This window comes from Anas platyrhynchos, chromosome 31 (assembly GCF_047663525.1).
Source record: "Anas platyrhynchos isolate ZD024472 breed Pekin duck chromosome 31, IASCAAS_PekinDuck_T2T, whole genome shotgun sequence".
Taxonomy (NCBI): domain Eukaryota; kingdom Metazoa; phylum Chordata; class Aves; order Anseriformes; family Anatidae; genus Anas; species Anas platyrhynchos.
The window spans coordinates 5,617,264-5,635,747 of record NC_092617.1 but is presented as its reverse complement, the minus strand read 5'-3'; the positions used below and the strand labels follow the sequence as shown (position 1 = coordinate 5,635,747).

At 49.9% G+C, this 18,484-nt stretch overlaps 1 protein-coding gene across 7 annotated transcripts in view; it reads right to left on the bottom strand.

The window, feature by feature from the left end:
- Window positions 1-18,484, bottom strand: part of LOC140000032 (telomerase protein component 1-like) — a 63,291-nt gene that overhangs the window by 3,448 nt on the left and 41,359 nt on the right. For 4 of the 7 annotated variants that reach the window (XM_072029734.1, XM_072029733.1, XM_072029738.1 and 1 more), the window contains 11 exons: window positions 17,559-17,716; window positions 16,382-16,483; window positions 15,005-15,112; window positions 11,696-11,819; window positions 11,537-11,604; window positions 8,409-8,535; window positions 6,898-7,037; window positions 5,492-5,604; window positions 3,577-3,750; window positions 1,875-2,136; window positions 541-646 (listed from right to left, as the gene is read on the bottom strand). In XM_072029734.1, the coding sequence (XP_071885835.1) occupies window positions 541-646; window positions 1,875-2,136; window positions 3,577-3,750; window positions 5,492-5,604; window positions 6,898-7,037; window positions 8,409-8,535; window positions 11,537-11,604; window positions 11,696-11,819; window positions 15,005-15,112; window positions 16,382-16,483; window positions 17,559-17,716 (1,482 nt within the window). Of the gene's footprint in view, window positions 1-540; window positions 647-1,874; window positions 2,137-3,576; window positions 3,751-5,491; window positions 5,605-6,897; window positions 7,038-8,408; window positions 8,536-11,536; window positions 11,605-11,695; window positions 11,820-15,004; window positions 15,113-16,381; window positions 16,484-17,558; window positions 17,717-18,484 lie in introns of those variants that run through there. The other 3 variants (XM_072029736.1, XM_072029737.1, XM_072029739.1) reach the window with 3 other exon arrangements.

Below are 18,484 nucleotides of genomic sequence, written 5' to 3'. Positions count from 1 at the left end.
AAAGAACCCCAAGAATACCCAAAACCTACAGAATTTACCCCAAAAGTTGCCCCTGTGCAGCCCCAAATCACCCTATAACACAGAACTGACCCTAAAAGCCCCAAATCCTACAAAATTTACCCCAAAATCTGCCCCACACCACCCCAAATCCCCCCACACCAACAAAACAGCACAAAAAAACCAAAACCTACAGAATTTACCCCAAAATCTGCCCCACACAACCCCCAAACCCACCCCACAACATAAAACCAACCCCAAAACCCCCAAAACCTCCAAAATTTACCCCAAAATCTGACCCCGCACCACCCCAAATCTTTAAAACCTATAAACACCCCTAAAAAACCCAAAATCCCTCAAATTCACCCCAAAATCTGACCCCGCACCACCCCAATCCCCACCCCCAACACCCCCCTCCCCTTCAAAATCCCTAAATCCCCTGATTTCACCCCAAAACCCCTCCAATCAGCCCCGAAAACGCCCACAAAGGCGTTTTTTTGCCCAAATTTGCCCAAAATCGCCGTTTTTTGCCCCAAAACTCACCCGGCAGCAGGCAGCCCCCCGTGAACCAGCGGGTGGGGCCATGGGCGGGGATCGGGGCCCCCCAAACCGGGAAGACGACGGCCTCAAATCCCGACCCCCGCGGAGCCTGGCCCCAAAATCGCCCAAAATTAACCCAAAATCCCCCAGGGGCTGTAATCCCGCCCAAAATCCCGCAAAATCCCGCAAAATCCCACAAAATCCCGCAAAATCCCGCAAAATCCCGCATAATCCCGCAAAATCCCGCAAAATCCCGCAAAATCCCGCATAATCCCGCAAAATCCCGCAAAATCCCGCATAATCCCGCAAAATCCCACATAATCCCACAAAATCCCACAAAATCCCGCAAAATCCCGCAAAATCCCACCTAAATCCCAAATAATCCCTGCCAAAACCCCAAATCTCCCCAAATCCCATAAATTCCATAATCCCCCCAACCCCATAATCCCTGATAATCCCCAAATCTCCCCCAAAATTCCCCCCAAAACCCCAAATCCCCCAAATCCCATAATCCCACCCCAAAACCCCATAATCCCCCCAAATCCCCAAATCCCCCCAAATCCCGTAATCCTCCCAAAACCCCATAATCCCCCCAAATCCCATAATTCCCCCAAAACCCCAAATCCCCCCAAATCCCACCCCAAAACCCATAATCCCCCAAAACCCCCAAAATCGCCCCAAATCCTCCATAATCCCCCCAAATGCCCCCTAATCCCCCAAAATTCCCCCTAAACCCCCCAAATCCCACCCTAATCCCAAATAATCCCCCTAATCCAAATTATCCCCATTAATCCGCCCCTAATTCCCCCAAATCCTCCCCAAATTCCCCCATAATCCCGCCCGAAAACCCAATAATCCCAAATAATCCCAAATAACCCCAAAAAATCCCCCTTAATCCCAAATAATCCCAAATAATCCCAAATAATCCCGACCTAATCCCCCCTAATCCCCCCAAATCCTCCCCTAATCCCAAATAATCCCAAATAATCCCCCCTAATCCCGCCCTAATCCCTCTTAATCCCCCAAAATCACCCCTAATCCCCCCAAATCCTCCCCTAATCCCAAATAATCCCAAATAATCCCAAATAATCCCCCTAATACCGCCCGAATCCCAAATAATCCCCATTAATCCCAAATAATCCCCCCAAATCCCAAATAATCCCAAATAATCCCCCAAAATCCCAAATAATCCGGCCCTAATCCCACCCTAATCCCAAATAATTCCCAATAATCCCCATAATCCCACCCGAAACCCCAATAATCCCGCCCTAATCCCAAATAATCCCAAAAAATCCCCAAAATCCCCAAAATCCCCCAAATTTCCCCCAAAATCTCACCAGGTGACACAGGTAGGGGTCCGCCAGCCCCCCCAAAAGCAGCCACCCCCCCCCGGGCAGCGCCTCCACCCCAAAAGGGGTCCCGTGGAGGGCAAAGGGGGTGACGTCATCGATGACGTCATCAGTGACGTCATCAATGACCTCATCATTGACCTCATCAATGATGTCATCGATGACGTCATCGCCCGGGGGGGTCCCGGCCCCGTCCCCCCGCAGCAGCTCCAGGAGCGGCCCCAAGGAAGGCTCGGGGGCGAGGTCGACCCTAAAAAAATAAAAAAGGGGGCCCTAAAAAACCCAAATCCACACGAATTCACCCCAAAAATGAATAATCCCGTATAATACCCCAAAATCCCTACAATACCACCCAAAAAAAACTTAATTTCCCCCATAATCCTCATTATCCCCCCAAAACCCCATTAATTTCCCCCATAATCCCCCCAAATTCCCCATATTCCCCCCAAAATCCCCCCAATAACCCAAAAACCCCTTAATTTCCCCCATAATCCCCCCAAAAACCCTTAATTTCCCCCATAATCCCCCAAAATCCCCCCAAATTCCCCCCAAAACCCATTAATTTCCCCCAAAATCCCCCCATATTCCCCCAAAATCCTCCCAATTTCCCCAAAAACTCCTTAATTTCCCCCATAATCCCCCCAAAATCCCCCCAAAATCCCCCAAAACCCCTTAATTTCCCCAAAAACCCCCAAAATCCCCCTTAATCCCCCAAATCCCCCCAAAACCCCTTAATTTCCCCCAAACCCCCCCATATTCCCCCAAATCCCCCAAATCCCCCCAAAAAACCCTTAATTTCCCCCATAATCCCCCAAAATCCCCCCAAACCCCCCAAATCCCCCCAAATCCCTTTAATTTTCCCCCAAATCCCCATAATTCCCCAAAATCTCCCCAAATTCCCCCAAAACCCCCTAATTTCCACCATTATCCCCCAAAATCCCCAAATCCCCCCAAAACCCCCAAAACCCCTTAATTTCCCCCATAATCCCCCAAATCCCCCCAAATTCCCCCCAAAACCCATTAATTTCCCCCAAAATCCCCCAGAATCCCCCAAATTCCCCCAAAATCCCTTAATTTCCCCCATAATCCCCCAAATTCCCCCAAATCCCATTAATTTCCCCCATATTCCCCCCAAATCTCCCCAAATTCCCCCAAAACCCCTTAATTTCCTCCATAATCCCCCCCAAACCCCAAAAACCCCTTAATTTTCCCCCAAATCCCCCATAATCCCCCATATTCCCCCAAAATCCCCCCAAATCCCCCCCAAAACCCATTAATTTCCCCCAAAATCCCCCATAATCCCCCAAAATCCCCCCAAATCCCCCAAAACCCCTTAATTTCCACCATAATCCCCCAAAATCCCCCCAAATCCCCCAAATTCCCCCAAAACCCCTTAATTTCCCCCCAAACCCCCAAAATCCCCCAAAATCCCCCATAATTTCCCCCAAAATCTCCCAATATCCCCCCAAAACCCCTTAATTTCCCCCATAATCCCCCAAAATTCCCCCAATTCCCCCAAAACCCCTTAATTTCCCCCCAAATCCCCTATAATCCCCCATATTCCCCCAAATTCCCTCAAATCCCCCCAAAACCCCTTAATTTCCCCCAAAATCCCCCATATTCCCCCAAAAATCCCCCAAATCCCCCCAAAACCCCCTAATTTCCCCCATAATCCCCCCTAATCCCATACCTTAGCGGCCGCACCCCAAATTTCCCAAATTTCCCAAATTTCCCCCAACCCCAGAGGGCGCCGTCGGCCAGGGCGATGAGCACCGGGATTTTGGGGTCGGGATTTTGGGGTCGAGCCCGGCACAGCCGAATTATGGGGCACGGCAGCGACACCGGGTCCGGGAGGAGCCTCAACCTGCGGGGTTATAGGGGATTATTTGGGATTATTTGGGGTTTTGTGGGATTTTGTGGGATTTTATGGGATTATATGGGATTTTGTGGGATTTTGTGGGATTTTATGGGATTTTATGGGATTATATGGGATTACGTGGGATTTTGTGGGATTATATGGGATTTTGTTGGATTTTGTGGGATTTTGTGGGATTTTAGGAGATTTTGTGGGATTTTATGGGATTTTGTGCGATTTTGTGGGCTTTTAGGAGATTTTGTGGGATTTTGTGGGATTATGTGGGATTATAAGGGATTTTAGGGGGTTTTGTGGGATTTTGTGGGATTTTATGGGATTTTGTGCGATTTTGTGCGATTTTAGGAGATTTTGTGGGATTTTATGGTATTTTATGGGATTTTGTGGGATTTTGTGGGATTTTGTGGGATTTTGTGGGATTTTATGGGATTTTGTGGGATTATATGGGGTTATATGTGATTTTGTGGGATTTTGTGGGATTTTATGGGAATTTGTGGGATTTTGTGGGATTATGTCGGATTTTGTGGGATTTTGTGGGATTTTAGGAGATTTTGTGGGATTTTATGGGATTTTATGGGATTTTATGGGATTTTGTGGGATTATATGGGATTACGTGGGATTATATGGGATTTTGTGGGATTTTGTGGGATTATATGTGATTTTATGGGATTATATGGGATTGTATGAGATTTTATGGGACTATATGGGATTATATGGGATTTTGTGGGATTTTGTGTGATTTTGTTGGATTTTGTGGGATTTTGTGGGATTTTAGGAGATTTTGTGGGATTTTGTGGGATTATGTGGGATTTTGTGGGATTTTATGGGATTTTATGGGATTTTGTGGGATTATATGGGATTACGTGCGATTTTATGGGATTTTGTGGGATTTTGTGGAATTTTATGGGATTTTATGGGATTTTATGGGATTTTATGGGATTTTGTGGGATTTTGTGTGATTATGGGGGAAATTAAGGGGTTTTGTGGGATTTTATGGGATTTTGTGGGATTATGTGGGATTTTATGGGATTTTATGGGATTTTGTGGGATTTTGTGGGATTTTGTGGGATTTTGTGGGATTATGTGGGATTTTATGGGATTATAGGGGATTTTGTGGGATTTTATGGGATTTTATGGGATTTTTTGGGATTTTGTAGGATTATACTGGATTTTGTGGGATTTTGTGCGATTTTGTGGAATTTTGTGGGATTTTGTGGGATTTTAGGAGATTTTGTGGGATTATGTAGGATTTTATGGGATTTTATGGGATTATATGGGATTATGTAGGATTATATGGGATTTTGTGGGATTATATGGGATTTTGTGGGATTTTGTGGGATTTTAGGAGATTTTGTGGGATTTTATGGGATTATTTGGGGTTTTATGGGATTTTAGGAGGAAAATTGGGATTTTGTGATATGGGATTGGGATTTGGGATGGGGTTTATGGGATTATGGGGGGAAGGTGGTAAAATTATGGGATTATGGGGTTAGGAGTAGAGGATTAGGGGTTTGTGGGGTAAATTTGGGGTAAAAAAGGGATTATGGGGTTATGGGATTTTGGGATTATGGGATTTTGGGGTTTTGGGATTTTGGGATTATGGGATTTTGGGATTATGGGGTTATTGGGGGGATAGGAGGTTATAGGGTTTGGGGATTATAGGATTATGGGATTATAGGATTATGGGATTATGGGATTTTGGGATTAGGGGATTTTGGGGTTTGGGGATTACCTGAGCCTCCCCTTGCGCCCCCGCAGACCCCAAAACTCGAGGCGCCGCCCCGCAGCCACCAAAAGGCGCCGTTCCGCCCCAAAAGCCACGGCCGACACCGGAGGGGGGGCGACCTGTGGGATTTTGGGATTATGGGATTATTATGGGATTATGGGGTTAGGGGATGTAGGATTTGGGGTCAATAATGAGATTATTGGGTCAATAATGGGATTATGGGGTCAAAAATGGGATTATGGGGTCAATAATGGGATTTGGGACCAATAATGGGATTATGGGGTCAATAATGGGATTATGGGGCCAATAATGGGATTATGGGGTCAATAATGGGATTATGGGGTCACCTATGGGATTTGGGGCCAATAATGGGATTATGGGGTCAATAATGGGATTATGGGGTCACCTATGGGATTTGGGGCCAATTATGGGATTATGGGGTCAATTAAGGGGTTATATGGGATAATGGGGTCAATAATGGGACTATGGGGTAAATAATGGGATTATTGGGTCAATAATGGGATTATGGGGTCAATAATGGGATTATTGGGTCAATAATGGGATTATGGGGTCAATAATGGGATTATTGGGTCAATAATGGGATTATGGGGTCAACCATGGGATTTGGGGCCAATAATGGGATTATGGGGTCACCTATGGGATTTGGGGCCAATAATGGGAGTATGGGGTCAATAATGGGATTTTGGGGTCACCTATGGGATTTGGGGTCAAAAATGGGATTATGGGGCCAAAAATTGGATTATGGGGTCAATAATTGGATTATGGGGTCAATAATTGGATTATGGGGTAAATAATGGGATTTGGGACCAATAATGGGATTATTGGGTCAATAATGGGATTATTGGGTCAACCATGGGATTTGGGGTCAATAATGGGATTATTGGGTCAATAATGGGATTATTGGGTCAATAATGGGATTTGGGGTCAATATTGGGATTATGGGGTCAACCATGGGATTTGGGGCCAATAATGGGATTATGGGGTCAATTATAGGATTATATGGGATAATGGGGTCAATAATGATATTATGGGGAAAATAATGGGATTATGGGGTCAATAATGGGATAATGGGGTCAATAATGGGATTATTGGGTCAATAATGGGATTTGGGACCAATAATGGGATTATTGGGACAATAATGGGATTATATGGGATTATGGAAATTATAATGGGATTATGGGGTCAATAATGGGATTATTGGGTCAATAATGGGATTATGGGATTTAGGGTCACTATAGGATTATGGGATTATGGGGCCAATAATGGGATTATTGGGTCAATAATGGGATTATATGGGATTATGGAAATTATAATGGGATTATGGGGTCAATACTGGGATTTTGGGTTAACCTATGGGATTTTGGGGTGAATCCCCCGGGATTTGGGATTACCGTGCCCCTCGCCACCACGCGGCCGTCCTCCCATAGGGCCAGGTGCCCCCCGGGCCCCCCCGATGCCACCCGCGCCCCCCGGGGGTCCCAATCCAGGGCGGCCACGGGGCCCACGGGGAGGGGGGGGTTGGGGTCGTCGTCTGCGGGGTCAAAAAAAGGGGTTAATAATCCCAAAATCCCAAAATCCCAAAATCCCAACCCAAAAAAAACATAATCCCATCATCCCTACCCAAAAACCCCATAATCCTAAATCCCAACCCCAAAACCCCATAATCCCATAATCCCTACCCAAAAACCCCATAATCCCACATCCCAAATCCAAAATCCCATAATCCCTACCCAAAAAAAACCATAATCCCACATCCCAAATCCAAAACCCCATAATCCCTACCCAAAAACCCCATAATCCCAACCCCAAACCCCATAATCCCATAATCCCTACCCCAAAAACCCCAAAATCCCATAAACCCATAATACCAACCCCAAAAAAACCAAAATCCCATAATCCCAACCCCAAAATCCCATAATCCCATAATACGAACCCCAAAATCCCATAATCCCATAATCCCTACCCAAAAACCCCATAATCCCTACCCCAAAAACCCATAATCCCATCCCCCAGACCCCAAAATCCCATAATCCCAACCCAAAAATCTCCATAATCCCATAATCCCATAAACCCAACCCCAAATACCCCATAATACCGAATCCCTACCCCAAAAACCCCATAATCCCATAATCCCTACTCCAAAAAAACCATAATCCCACAGTCCCAATCCCAAAAACCCCAAAATCCCAAAATACCAACCCCAAAACCCCAAAATCCAATAATCCCTACCCAAAAATTCCATAATCGCATAATCCCTACCCAAAAAAAACCATAATCCCATAATCCCTACCCCAAAATCCCCATAATCCCATAATCCCTACCCCCCAAAACCCCATAATCCCATATTCTTTACCCCCAAAAACCATAATCCCATATTCTTTACCCAAAATCCTATAATCCCATAATCCCAAAACAAAATCCCCATAATCCCATAATCCCAACCCCAAAAAACCCATAATCCCATAATCCCAACCCCCAAAAAAACATAATCCCATATTCCCTACCCCAAAAACCCCATAATCCCTAACCCCCAAACCCCATAATCCCATAATACCAACCCCCAAAAAAACATAATCCTAAATCCCAACCCCCAAAAACCCCCAAATCCCTTAATCCCTAACCCCGAAACCCCATAATCCCATAATCCCAATCCCAAAAAACCCATAATCCCATATTATTTACCCCCAAAACCCCATAAACCCATATTCTTTACCCAAAATCCTATAATCCCATAATCCCAAAACAAAAAAAAAAAAACATAATCCCATAATCCCTACCCCAAAATCCCATAATCCCATAATCCCTACCCCAAAAAAACCATAATCCCATAATCCCACGACCCCAAACCTCATAATCCCATAATCCCAACCCAAAAACCCCAAAATCCTATAATTTTCCCCACCTTCCCGCTCCAGATCCCAAAGGGCCACGACCCCGCAGTCGCTGGCGGTCAGCACCTTGCCCCCCGGGACCACCCCCAGCCCCACCGCACCGCCGGGCAGAGCCCCCAGGGGGCGGGGGGGGGCCGGCTGGGGGGGGACACGAAAAAAAACAAAAAAAGGGGAAAAACGCAAAAAATTCGACGAAAATCGGACGAAATTTGAGGAAAATAGGACGAAAAATGACGAAAATTGGATGAAAATTGGACGAAAATTGAGGGAATTTGGATGAAAATTGGACGAAAATTGGACAAAAATTGAGGGAATTTGGACGAAAATTGATGAAAATTGGATGAAAATTGGACAAAAATTGGACAAAAATTGGACAAAAATTGACGAAAATTGGACAAAAATTGGACAAAAATTGACGAAAATTGGACAAAAATTGACGAAAATTGGATGAAAATTGGACGAAAATTGACGAAAATTGGACGAAAATCAGACGAAAATTGGATGAAAATTGACGAAAATTGACAAAAATTGGATGAAAATCGGACAAAAATTGAGGGAATTTGGATGAAAATTGACAAAAATCGGATGAAAATTGATGAAAATTGGACGAAAATTGGACGAAAATCGGATAAAATTTGAGGGAAATTGGACGAAAATTGACGAAAATTGACAAAAATTGGATGAAAATTGGACGAAAATTGGATGAAAATTGGACGAAAATTGGCCGAAAATTGAGGGAATTTGGACGAAAATTGAGGAAAATTGGACGAAAATTGGATGAAAATTGCATGAAAAAAAACACAAAAATTTGAGAAAATTTGATAAAATAGAAGGGAAAATGACACCAAATTTTACAGAAATTACACAAAATTAGCCCCTAATTAACCCCTAATTAGCTAATTAACCCCCTTAATTAATTAATTAAACCCCCAAATCCCCCAATTCCCCCCCAAATCCCCCTTAATCCCTTACCCCCTGCCCCCACCCATCAACTTCCAACCCCCTAATGACCTAATCACCCCCTTAATTAACTAATTAACCCCCTAATTAATTAATTAACACCCCCTAATTAGCTAATTAACCCCGTAATTAATTAATTAAAACCCCAAATCCCCCAATTCCCCCCCCAATTCCCCATTAATCGGGCTAATTACCCTCCCTAATTACCTAATCACCCCCTTAATTACCTAATCACCCCCTTAATTACCTAATTGCCCCCCTAATTAGCTAATTAACCCCCTTAATTAATTAATTAACCCCCCAAATCCCCCATTTCCCTCCCAAATCCCCCTTAATCCCTCACCCCCCATCCCCGCCAATTAACATCCGCCCCCCCAATGACCTAATTATCATCTCTAATTAACTAATCACCCCCTTAATTAACTAATTACCCCTTAATTAAATAATTAAACCTCTTAATTAATTAATTAACCCCCCAAATCCCCCAATTCCCCCCCCCAATTCCCCATTAATCGGGGTAATTACCCTCCTTAATTACCTAATCACCCCCTTAATTACCTAATTACCCCCCCTAATTAGCTAATTAACCCCCTTAATTAATTAATTAAACCCCAAATCCCCCCCAAATCCCCCTTAATCCCTCACCCCCCACCCCCGCGAATTAACATCCGCCCCCCTAATGACCTAATTAACATCTCCAATTAACTAATCACCCCCTTAATTAACTAATTAACCCCCTAATTAATTAATTAACACCCCCTAATTAGCTAATTAACCCCTTAATTAATCAATTAACCCCCCAAATCCCCCTTAATCCCTCACCCCCCACCCCCGCCAATTAACATCCGTCCCCCCAATGACCTAATTATCATCTCCAATTAATTAATTACCCCCTTAATTAACTAATTACCCCTTAATTAATTAATTAACCCCCTTAATTAATTAATTAAACCCCCATTTCCCCCCAAACCCCCTTAATCCCTTACACCCCCACTCCATCCAATTAACATCCACCCCCCTAATGACCTAATTAGCATCTCCAATTTATTAATTACCCCCTTAATTAATTAATTACCCCTTAATTAACTAATTAACCCCCTTAATTAATTAACTAACCCCCCAAATCCCCCAATTCCCCCCCCCAATTCCCCATTAATCGGGCTAATTACCCTCCCTAATTACTTAATCACCCCATTAATTAACTAATTACCCCTTAATTAACTAATTAACCCCCTTAATTAATTAATTAACCCCCCAAATCCCCCAATTCCTCCCCAAAATCCCCTTAATCCATTACCCCCCACCCCCACCCATCAACTTCCACCCCCCTAATTAACTAATTAGCATCTCCAATTAACTAATCACCCCCTTAATTAACTAATTAACCCCCTAATTAGCTAATTAAACCCCCAAATCTCCCACTTTTCCCCCCAAATTTCCCATTAATCGGGCTAATTACCCTCCCTAGTTACCTAATAACCCCCTTAATTAATTAATTACCCCCCTAATTAACTAATTAACCCCCTTAATTAATTAATTAAACCCCCAAATCCCCCCCAAATCCCCCTTAATCCCTCATCCCCCACCCCCGCCAATTAACATCTGCCCCCCTAATGACCTAATTAACATCTCCAATTAACTAATCACCCCCTTAATTAACTAATTAACCCCCTAATTAGCTAATTAACCCCTTAATTAATTAATTAAACCCCCAAATCCCCCTTAATCCCTCATCCCCCACCCCCACCCATCAACTTCCAACCCCCTTAATTAAATAATTATCATCTCCAATTAATTAACCACCCCCTTAATTAATTAATTACCCCTTAATTAACTAATTAACCCCCCTAATTAATTAATTAAACCCCAAATCCCCCCCAAATCCCCCTTAATCCCTTACCCCCTGCTCCCACCCATCAACTTCCAACCCCCTAATGACCTAATCACCCCCTTAATTAACTAATTAACCCCCTAATTAATTAATTAACCCCCCTAATTAATTAATTAACCCCTTCATTAATCAATTAACCCCCCAAATCTCCCACTTTTCCCCCCCAATTCCCCATTAATCGGGCTAATTACCCTCCCTAATTACCTAATCACCCCCTTAATTACCTAATCACCCCCTTAATTAACTAATTACCCCTAATTAATTAACTAATTAGCTTAATTAACCCACCTCCAGCGGGTGCCAGAGCCGGGTCCTCCCATCGCTCCCGGTCACCGCCACCAGCGCCCGGGGGGCCCCTTTGGGGGTCACCCATTAATTAATTAATTAATTAACTAATTAACTAATTAATTAATTAATTAGGGGTTAATTAATTAATTAGGGGCTTACCCGGGGGGGCGACGTCGCCGCTGGCCGGCGCCCGGAGGTGACCCCGGAGGTGACCCCGGGGCCGCCCGGCCCCGTCCCAGGAGGTCGCTGCCCCACAGCGAGACACGGCCAGAACCGCCCGGCCCTGCCCCATAGATCCCAGCCCCATAGATCCGGACCCATAGATCCGGACCCATAGATCCGGACCCATAGATCCTGACCCATAGATCCCGCCCCATAGATCCGGACCCATAGATCCGGACCCATTGATACCCATAGATCCCAGCCCCATAGATCCCAGCCCCATAGATCCGGACCCATAGATCCGGACCCATAGATCCCAGCCCCATAGATACCCAAAAATCCCAGCCCCATAGATCCCAGACCCATAGATCCTGCCCCATAGATCCCAGCCCCATAGATACCCAAAAATCCCTGCCCCAAAAATCCCTGCCCCATAGATCCCAGCCCCATAGATCCGGACCCATAGATCCGGACCCATAGATCCGGACCCATAGATCCTGACCCATAGATCCCGCCCCATAGATCCGGACCCATAGATCCGGACCCATTGATACCCATAGATCCCAGCCCCATAGATCCCAGCCCCATAGATCCGGACCCATAGATCCGGACCCATAGATCCCAGCCCCATAGATACCCAAAAATCCCAGCCCCATAGATCCCAGACCCATAGATCCTGCCCCATAGATCCCAGCCCCATAGATACCCAAAAATCCCTGCCCCAAAAATCCCTGCCCCATAGATCCCAGCCCCATAGATCCGGACCCATAGATCCGGACCCATAGATCCGGACCCATAGATCCTGACCCATAGATCCCGCCCCATAGATCCGGACCCATAGATCCGGACCCATTGATACCCATAGATCCCAGCCCCATAGATCCCAGCCCCATAGATCCGGACCCATAGATCCGGACCCATAGATCCCAGCCCCATAGATACCCAAAAATCCCAGCCCCATAGATCCCAGACCCATAGATCCTGCCCCATAGATCCCAGCCCCATAGATACCCAAAAATCCCTGCCCCAAAAATCCCTGCCCCATAGATCCCAGCCCCATAGATCCGGACCCATAGATCCGGACCCATAGATCCGGACCCATAGATCCTGACCCATAGATCCCGCCCCATAGATCCGGACCCATAGATCCGGACCCATTGATACCCATAGATCCCAGCCCCATAGATCCCAGCCCCATAGATCCGGACCCATAGATCCGGACCCATAGATCCCAGCCCCATAGATACCCAAAAATCCCAGCCCCATAGATCCCAGACCCATAGATCCTGCCCCATAGATCCCAGCCCCATAGATACCCAAAAATCCCTGCCCCAAAAATCCCTGCCCCATAGATCCCAGCCCCATAGATCCGGACCCATAGATCCGGACCCATAGATCCGGACCCATAGATCCTGACCCATAGATCCCGCCCCATAGATCCGGACCCATAGATCCGGACCCATTGATACCCATAGATCCCAGCCCCATAGATCCCAGCCCCATAGATCCGGACCCATAGATCCGGACCCATAGATCCCAGCCCCATAGATACCCAAAAATCCCAGCCCCATAGATCCCAGACCCATAGATCCTGCCCCATAGATCCCAGCCCCATAGATACCCAAAAATCCCTGCCCCAAAAATCCCTGCCCCATAGATCCCAGCCCCATAGATCCGGACCCATAGATCCGGACCCATAGATCCCAGCCCCATAGATCCGGACCCATAGATCCCAGACCCATAGATACCCAAAAATCCCAGCCCCATAGATCCCAGCCCCATAGATCCGGACCCATAGATCCGGACCCATAGATACCCAAAGATCCCAGCCCCATAGATCCTGACCCATAGATCCGGACCCATAGATCCGGACCCATAGATCCCAGCCCCATAGATCCCGACCCATAGATCCCAGCCCCATAGATCCCGACCCATAGATCCCAGCCCCATAGATCCTGACCCATAGATCCTGACCCATAGATCCTGCCCCATAGATACCCAAAAATCCCAGCCCCATAGATCCCAGCCCCATAGATCCCAGCCCCATAGATCCCAGCCCCATAGATCCGGACCCATAGATCCCAGCCCCATAGATACCCAAAAATCCCTGCCCCATAGATCCCAGCCCCATAGATCCGGACCCATAGATCCCGCCCCATAGATCCCAGACCCATAGATCCGGACCCATAGATCCGGACCCATAGATCCCAGCCCCATAGATACCCAAAAATCCCTGCCCCATAGATCCCAGCCCCATAGATCCGGACCCATAGATCCTGACCCATAGATCCGGACCCATAGATCCCAGCCCCATAGATCCTGACCCATAGATCCCAGCCCCATAGATCTGGACCCATAGATCCGGACCCATAGATCCTGCCCCATAGATACCCAAAGATCCCAGCCCCATAGATCCCGCCCCATAGATCCGGACCCATAAATCCTGACCCATAGATCCCAGCCCCATAGATCCCGCCCCATAGATCCGGACCCATAGATCCTTCCCCATAGATCCGGACCCATAGATCCCGACCCATAGATCCCAGACCCATAGATACCCAAAAATCCCAGCCCCATAGATCCCAGCCCCATAGATCCTGACCCATAGATCCCAGCCCCATAGATCCTGACCCATAGATCCCAGCCCCATAGATCCGGACCCATAGATCCTGACCCATAGATCCGGACCCATAGATCCCGCCCCATAGATCCCAGCCCCATAGATCCCGCCCCATAGATCCCAGCCCCATAGATCCGGACCCATAGATCCGGACCCATAGATCCCGACCCATAGATCCTGACCCATAGATCCCAGCCCCATAGATCTGGACCCATAGATCCCAGCCCCATAGATCCTGACCCATAGATCCTGACCCATAGATCCCAGCCCCATAGATCCCAGACCCATAGATCCGGACCCATAGATCCGGACCCATAGATCCCAGCCCCATAGATCCGGACCCATAGATCCGGACCCATAGATCCTGACCCATAGATCCCAAAAAATCCCTGCCCCATAGATCCCAGCCGCATACATCGTGCCCCATAGATCCTGACCCATAGATCCCATAGATCCCAACCCCATAGATCCCAGCCCCATAGATCCCAGCCCCATAGATCCCGCCCCATAGATCCTGACCCATAGATCCCGCCCCATAGATCCCCAAAGATCCCAGCCCCATAGATCCCAGCCCCATAGCTTCCCAACCCCACGTATCCCGCCCCACAGACCCTGCCCCACACATCCTGCCCCACACCTCCCTCCCCCCCCCCCCCAGCCCCACACTTGTGGGTCCCGTCACTCACGTGCCCCCCGAGGGCGCAGGGGGGGCCCGGCAGCCCCCCAAGTTGCCGCAGCCGCTGCCCCCCGGCCACGTCCCACAGCCCCACGCTGCAGTCGGCCGCCCCCGACACCTGGGGGGCAGCCCCATAGAAAGGGGGCCGGGGGGGAAACCCGGCCCCATAGATCCCCCCCCAGCCCCATAGAAACCCCATAGGGGCCCCAGCCCCATAGGGAGCCCCCCTGCCCCATAGATCCCCCTCCAGCCCCATAGGGAGCCCCCCGCCCCATAGAAACACCCCTGCCCCATAGTGACCCCCCAGCCCCATAGATCCCTCCCCAGCCCCATAGAAACCCCATAGGGACCCCAGCCCCATAGGGAGCCCCCCTGCCCCATAGATCCCCCTCCAGCCCCATAGATCCCTCCCCAGCCCCATAGGGAGACCCAGCCCCATAGATTCCCCCCCAGCCCCATAGAAACCCCATAGGGACCCCAGCCCCATAGGGAGCCCCCCAGCCCCATAGAAACCCCATAGGGAGACCCAGCCCCATAGGGCGCCCCCTGCCCCATAGATCCCACCCCATAGATCTCAGCCCCATAGAAACCCCATAGGGACCCCTGAACCCCATAGGGACCCCCAGCCCCATAGATCCCAGCCCCATAGGGAGCCCCCCTGCCCCATAGAAACCCCATAGGGAGACCCAGCCCCATAGATCCCTCCCCAGCCCCATAGGGAGAGCCCTGCCCCATAGGGACCCCATAGGGAAGACCTCTGGCCCCATAGATTCCCCCCCAGCCCCATAGAAACCCCATAGGGACCCCAGCCCCATAGGGAGCCCCCCTGCCCCATAGGGACCCTCCCAGCCCCATAGAAACCCCATAGGGACCCCCAGCCCCATAGGGAGCCCCCCGCCCCATAGATCCCGCCCCATAGATCTCAGTCCCATAGAAACCCCATAGGGGAGACCCCTGGCCCCATAGGGACCCCCCCAGCCCCATAGATCCCGCCCCATAGGGACCCCTGAACCCCATAGATCCCCCCCCAGCCCCATAGATCCCAACCCCATAGGGACCCCCAGCCCCATAGGGACCCCATAGGGACCCCAGCCCCATAGATCCCCCCCGCCCCATAGATCCCGCCCCATAGCTGCCCCATAGCCGCCCCATAGATCCCGCCCCATAGGGACCCCCAGCCCCATAGGGACCCCATAGGGACCCCAGCCCCATAGATCCCAGCCCCATAGATCCCCCCCAGCCCCATAGGGACCCCCCCAGCCCCATAGATCCCCCCCCAGCCCCATAGATCCCAGCCCCATAGATCCCCCCCCAGCCCCATAGGGACCCCCCCATCCACCCCAGCCCCATAGATCCCGCCCCATAGCTGCCCCATAGCGCCCCATACCAGCAGTTCCCGCGCCCAGCCCAGGGCCGTGATTTGGTCCCCGTGGGCCTGGGGCCAGCGCCGCAGCTCCCGACCCACGGCAAAGTCCCACACCGCCAGGGCCTGCCCCATAGAACGGACCCATAAGTGCACCCGGACCCATAAGTAGCCCCGGACCCATAAGTAGTCCTGGACCCACAAGTAGAGGCAGACCCACAAGTAATCCCAGCCCCATAACCAGCCCTGGCCCCATAACCATTCCCGGCCCCATAACCACCCCCAGACCCATAAGTAGTCCCTGCCCCATAAGTAGATGGAGACCCACAAGTAACCCCAGCCCCATAAGTAGTCCCAGCCCCATAACTAGACCCAGCCCCACAAGTAGCCCCAGCCCTACAAGTAACCTCAGACCCATAAGTAGACTCAGCCCCATAAGTAGATGCAGACCCACAAGTAACCCCAGCCCCATAAGTAGTCCCAGCCCCATAACCAGCCCCAGCCCCATAACCAGACCCAGACCCATAAGTAGCCCCAGCCCTACAAGTAACCTCAGACCCATAAGTAGACTCAGCCCCATAAGTAGTCCCAGCCCCATAACCAGCCCTGGCCCCATAAGTAGCCCCAGCCCCATAAGTAGACTCAGCCCCATAACTGACCCCGGCCCCATAAGTAGATGGAGACCCACAAGTAACCCCAGCCCCATAACCACCCCTGGACCCATAACCAGCCCCAGACCCATAAGTAGATCCCAGCCCCATAAGTAGCCCCATAACCACCCCATAACCACCCCATAACCACCCCATAACCGCCCCATAACCACCCCATAACCACCCCATATCCCCCCCATAGCGCCCCATAACCCACCCCATAACCCCATAACCACCCCATAACCCCATAACCGCCCCATAACCCCATAACCACCCCATAACCCCATAACCACCCCATATCCCCCCATAACCACCCCATAACCGCCCCATATCCCCCATAACCACCCCATAACCACCCCATATCCCCCATAACCACCCCATAACCCCATAACCACCCCATAACCGCCCCATAACCACCCCATAACCCCCCATAACCCACCCCATAGCGCCCCATATCACCCCATATCCCCCCATAACCCCCCATAACCACCCCATATCCCCCCATAACCACCCCATAGCTGCCCCATAGCTGCCCCATAGCCGCCCCATACCCGGTCGGTGCCGGCGGTGCCCAGCAGGGTCCCCGTGGGGCTGAAGGCGGCGGCCGTGGGGTGCCCCTGGTGGGGGTGCAGGAGCCGCCCCACGGCGGGGCAGGACTTGGGGGGCAGCCCCACGGCGTCGGCGGGGCACAGCCACAGCGTCCCGTCCTCTGCCGGACACACACCCCATAGAGACCCCATAGGGACCCCATAGGGACCCCATAGGGACCCATAGGGACCCCCCAGCCCCATAGCACCCCATAGAGCCCCATAGACCCCATAAAGACCCCATAGGACCCATAGACCCCATAGAGACCCCATAGAGACCCCATAGAGACCCCCCAGCCCTATAGGGACCCATAGAGACCCATAGACCCCATAGGGACCCCATAGACCCCATAGAGACTCCCAGCCCCATAGAGACCCCATAGAGACCCCATAGACCCCATGGGACCCATAGACCCCATAAAGACCCCATGGGACCCATAGGACCCATAGAGCCCCATAAAGAACCCATAAACCCCATAGAAACCCCATAGGACCCATAGAGACCCCCCAGCCCCATAGAAACCCCATAGACCCCATAGGGACCCCATAGGACCCATAGAGACCCCACAGACCCCATAGAGACCCCACAGGGACCCACAGACCCCATAGAGATCCCATAGGACCCATAGAGACCTCCCAGCCCCATAGAAACCCCATAGGGACCTATAGGGACCCATAGACCCCATAGGGACCCATAGACCCCATAGAGACCCATAGAGACCTCCCAGCCCCATAGAGACCCCATAGGGGCCCATAGGGACCCATAGCGCCCCATAGAGACCCCCCTGCCCCATAGAGACCCATAGGGACCCATAGGGACCCCCCAGCCCCATAGACCCCACAGAGACCCCATAGGACCCATAGAGACTCCCAGCCCCATAGAGACCCCA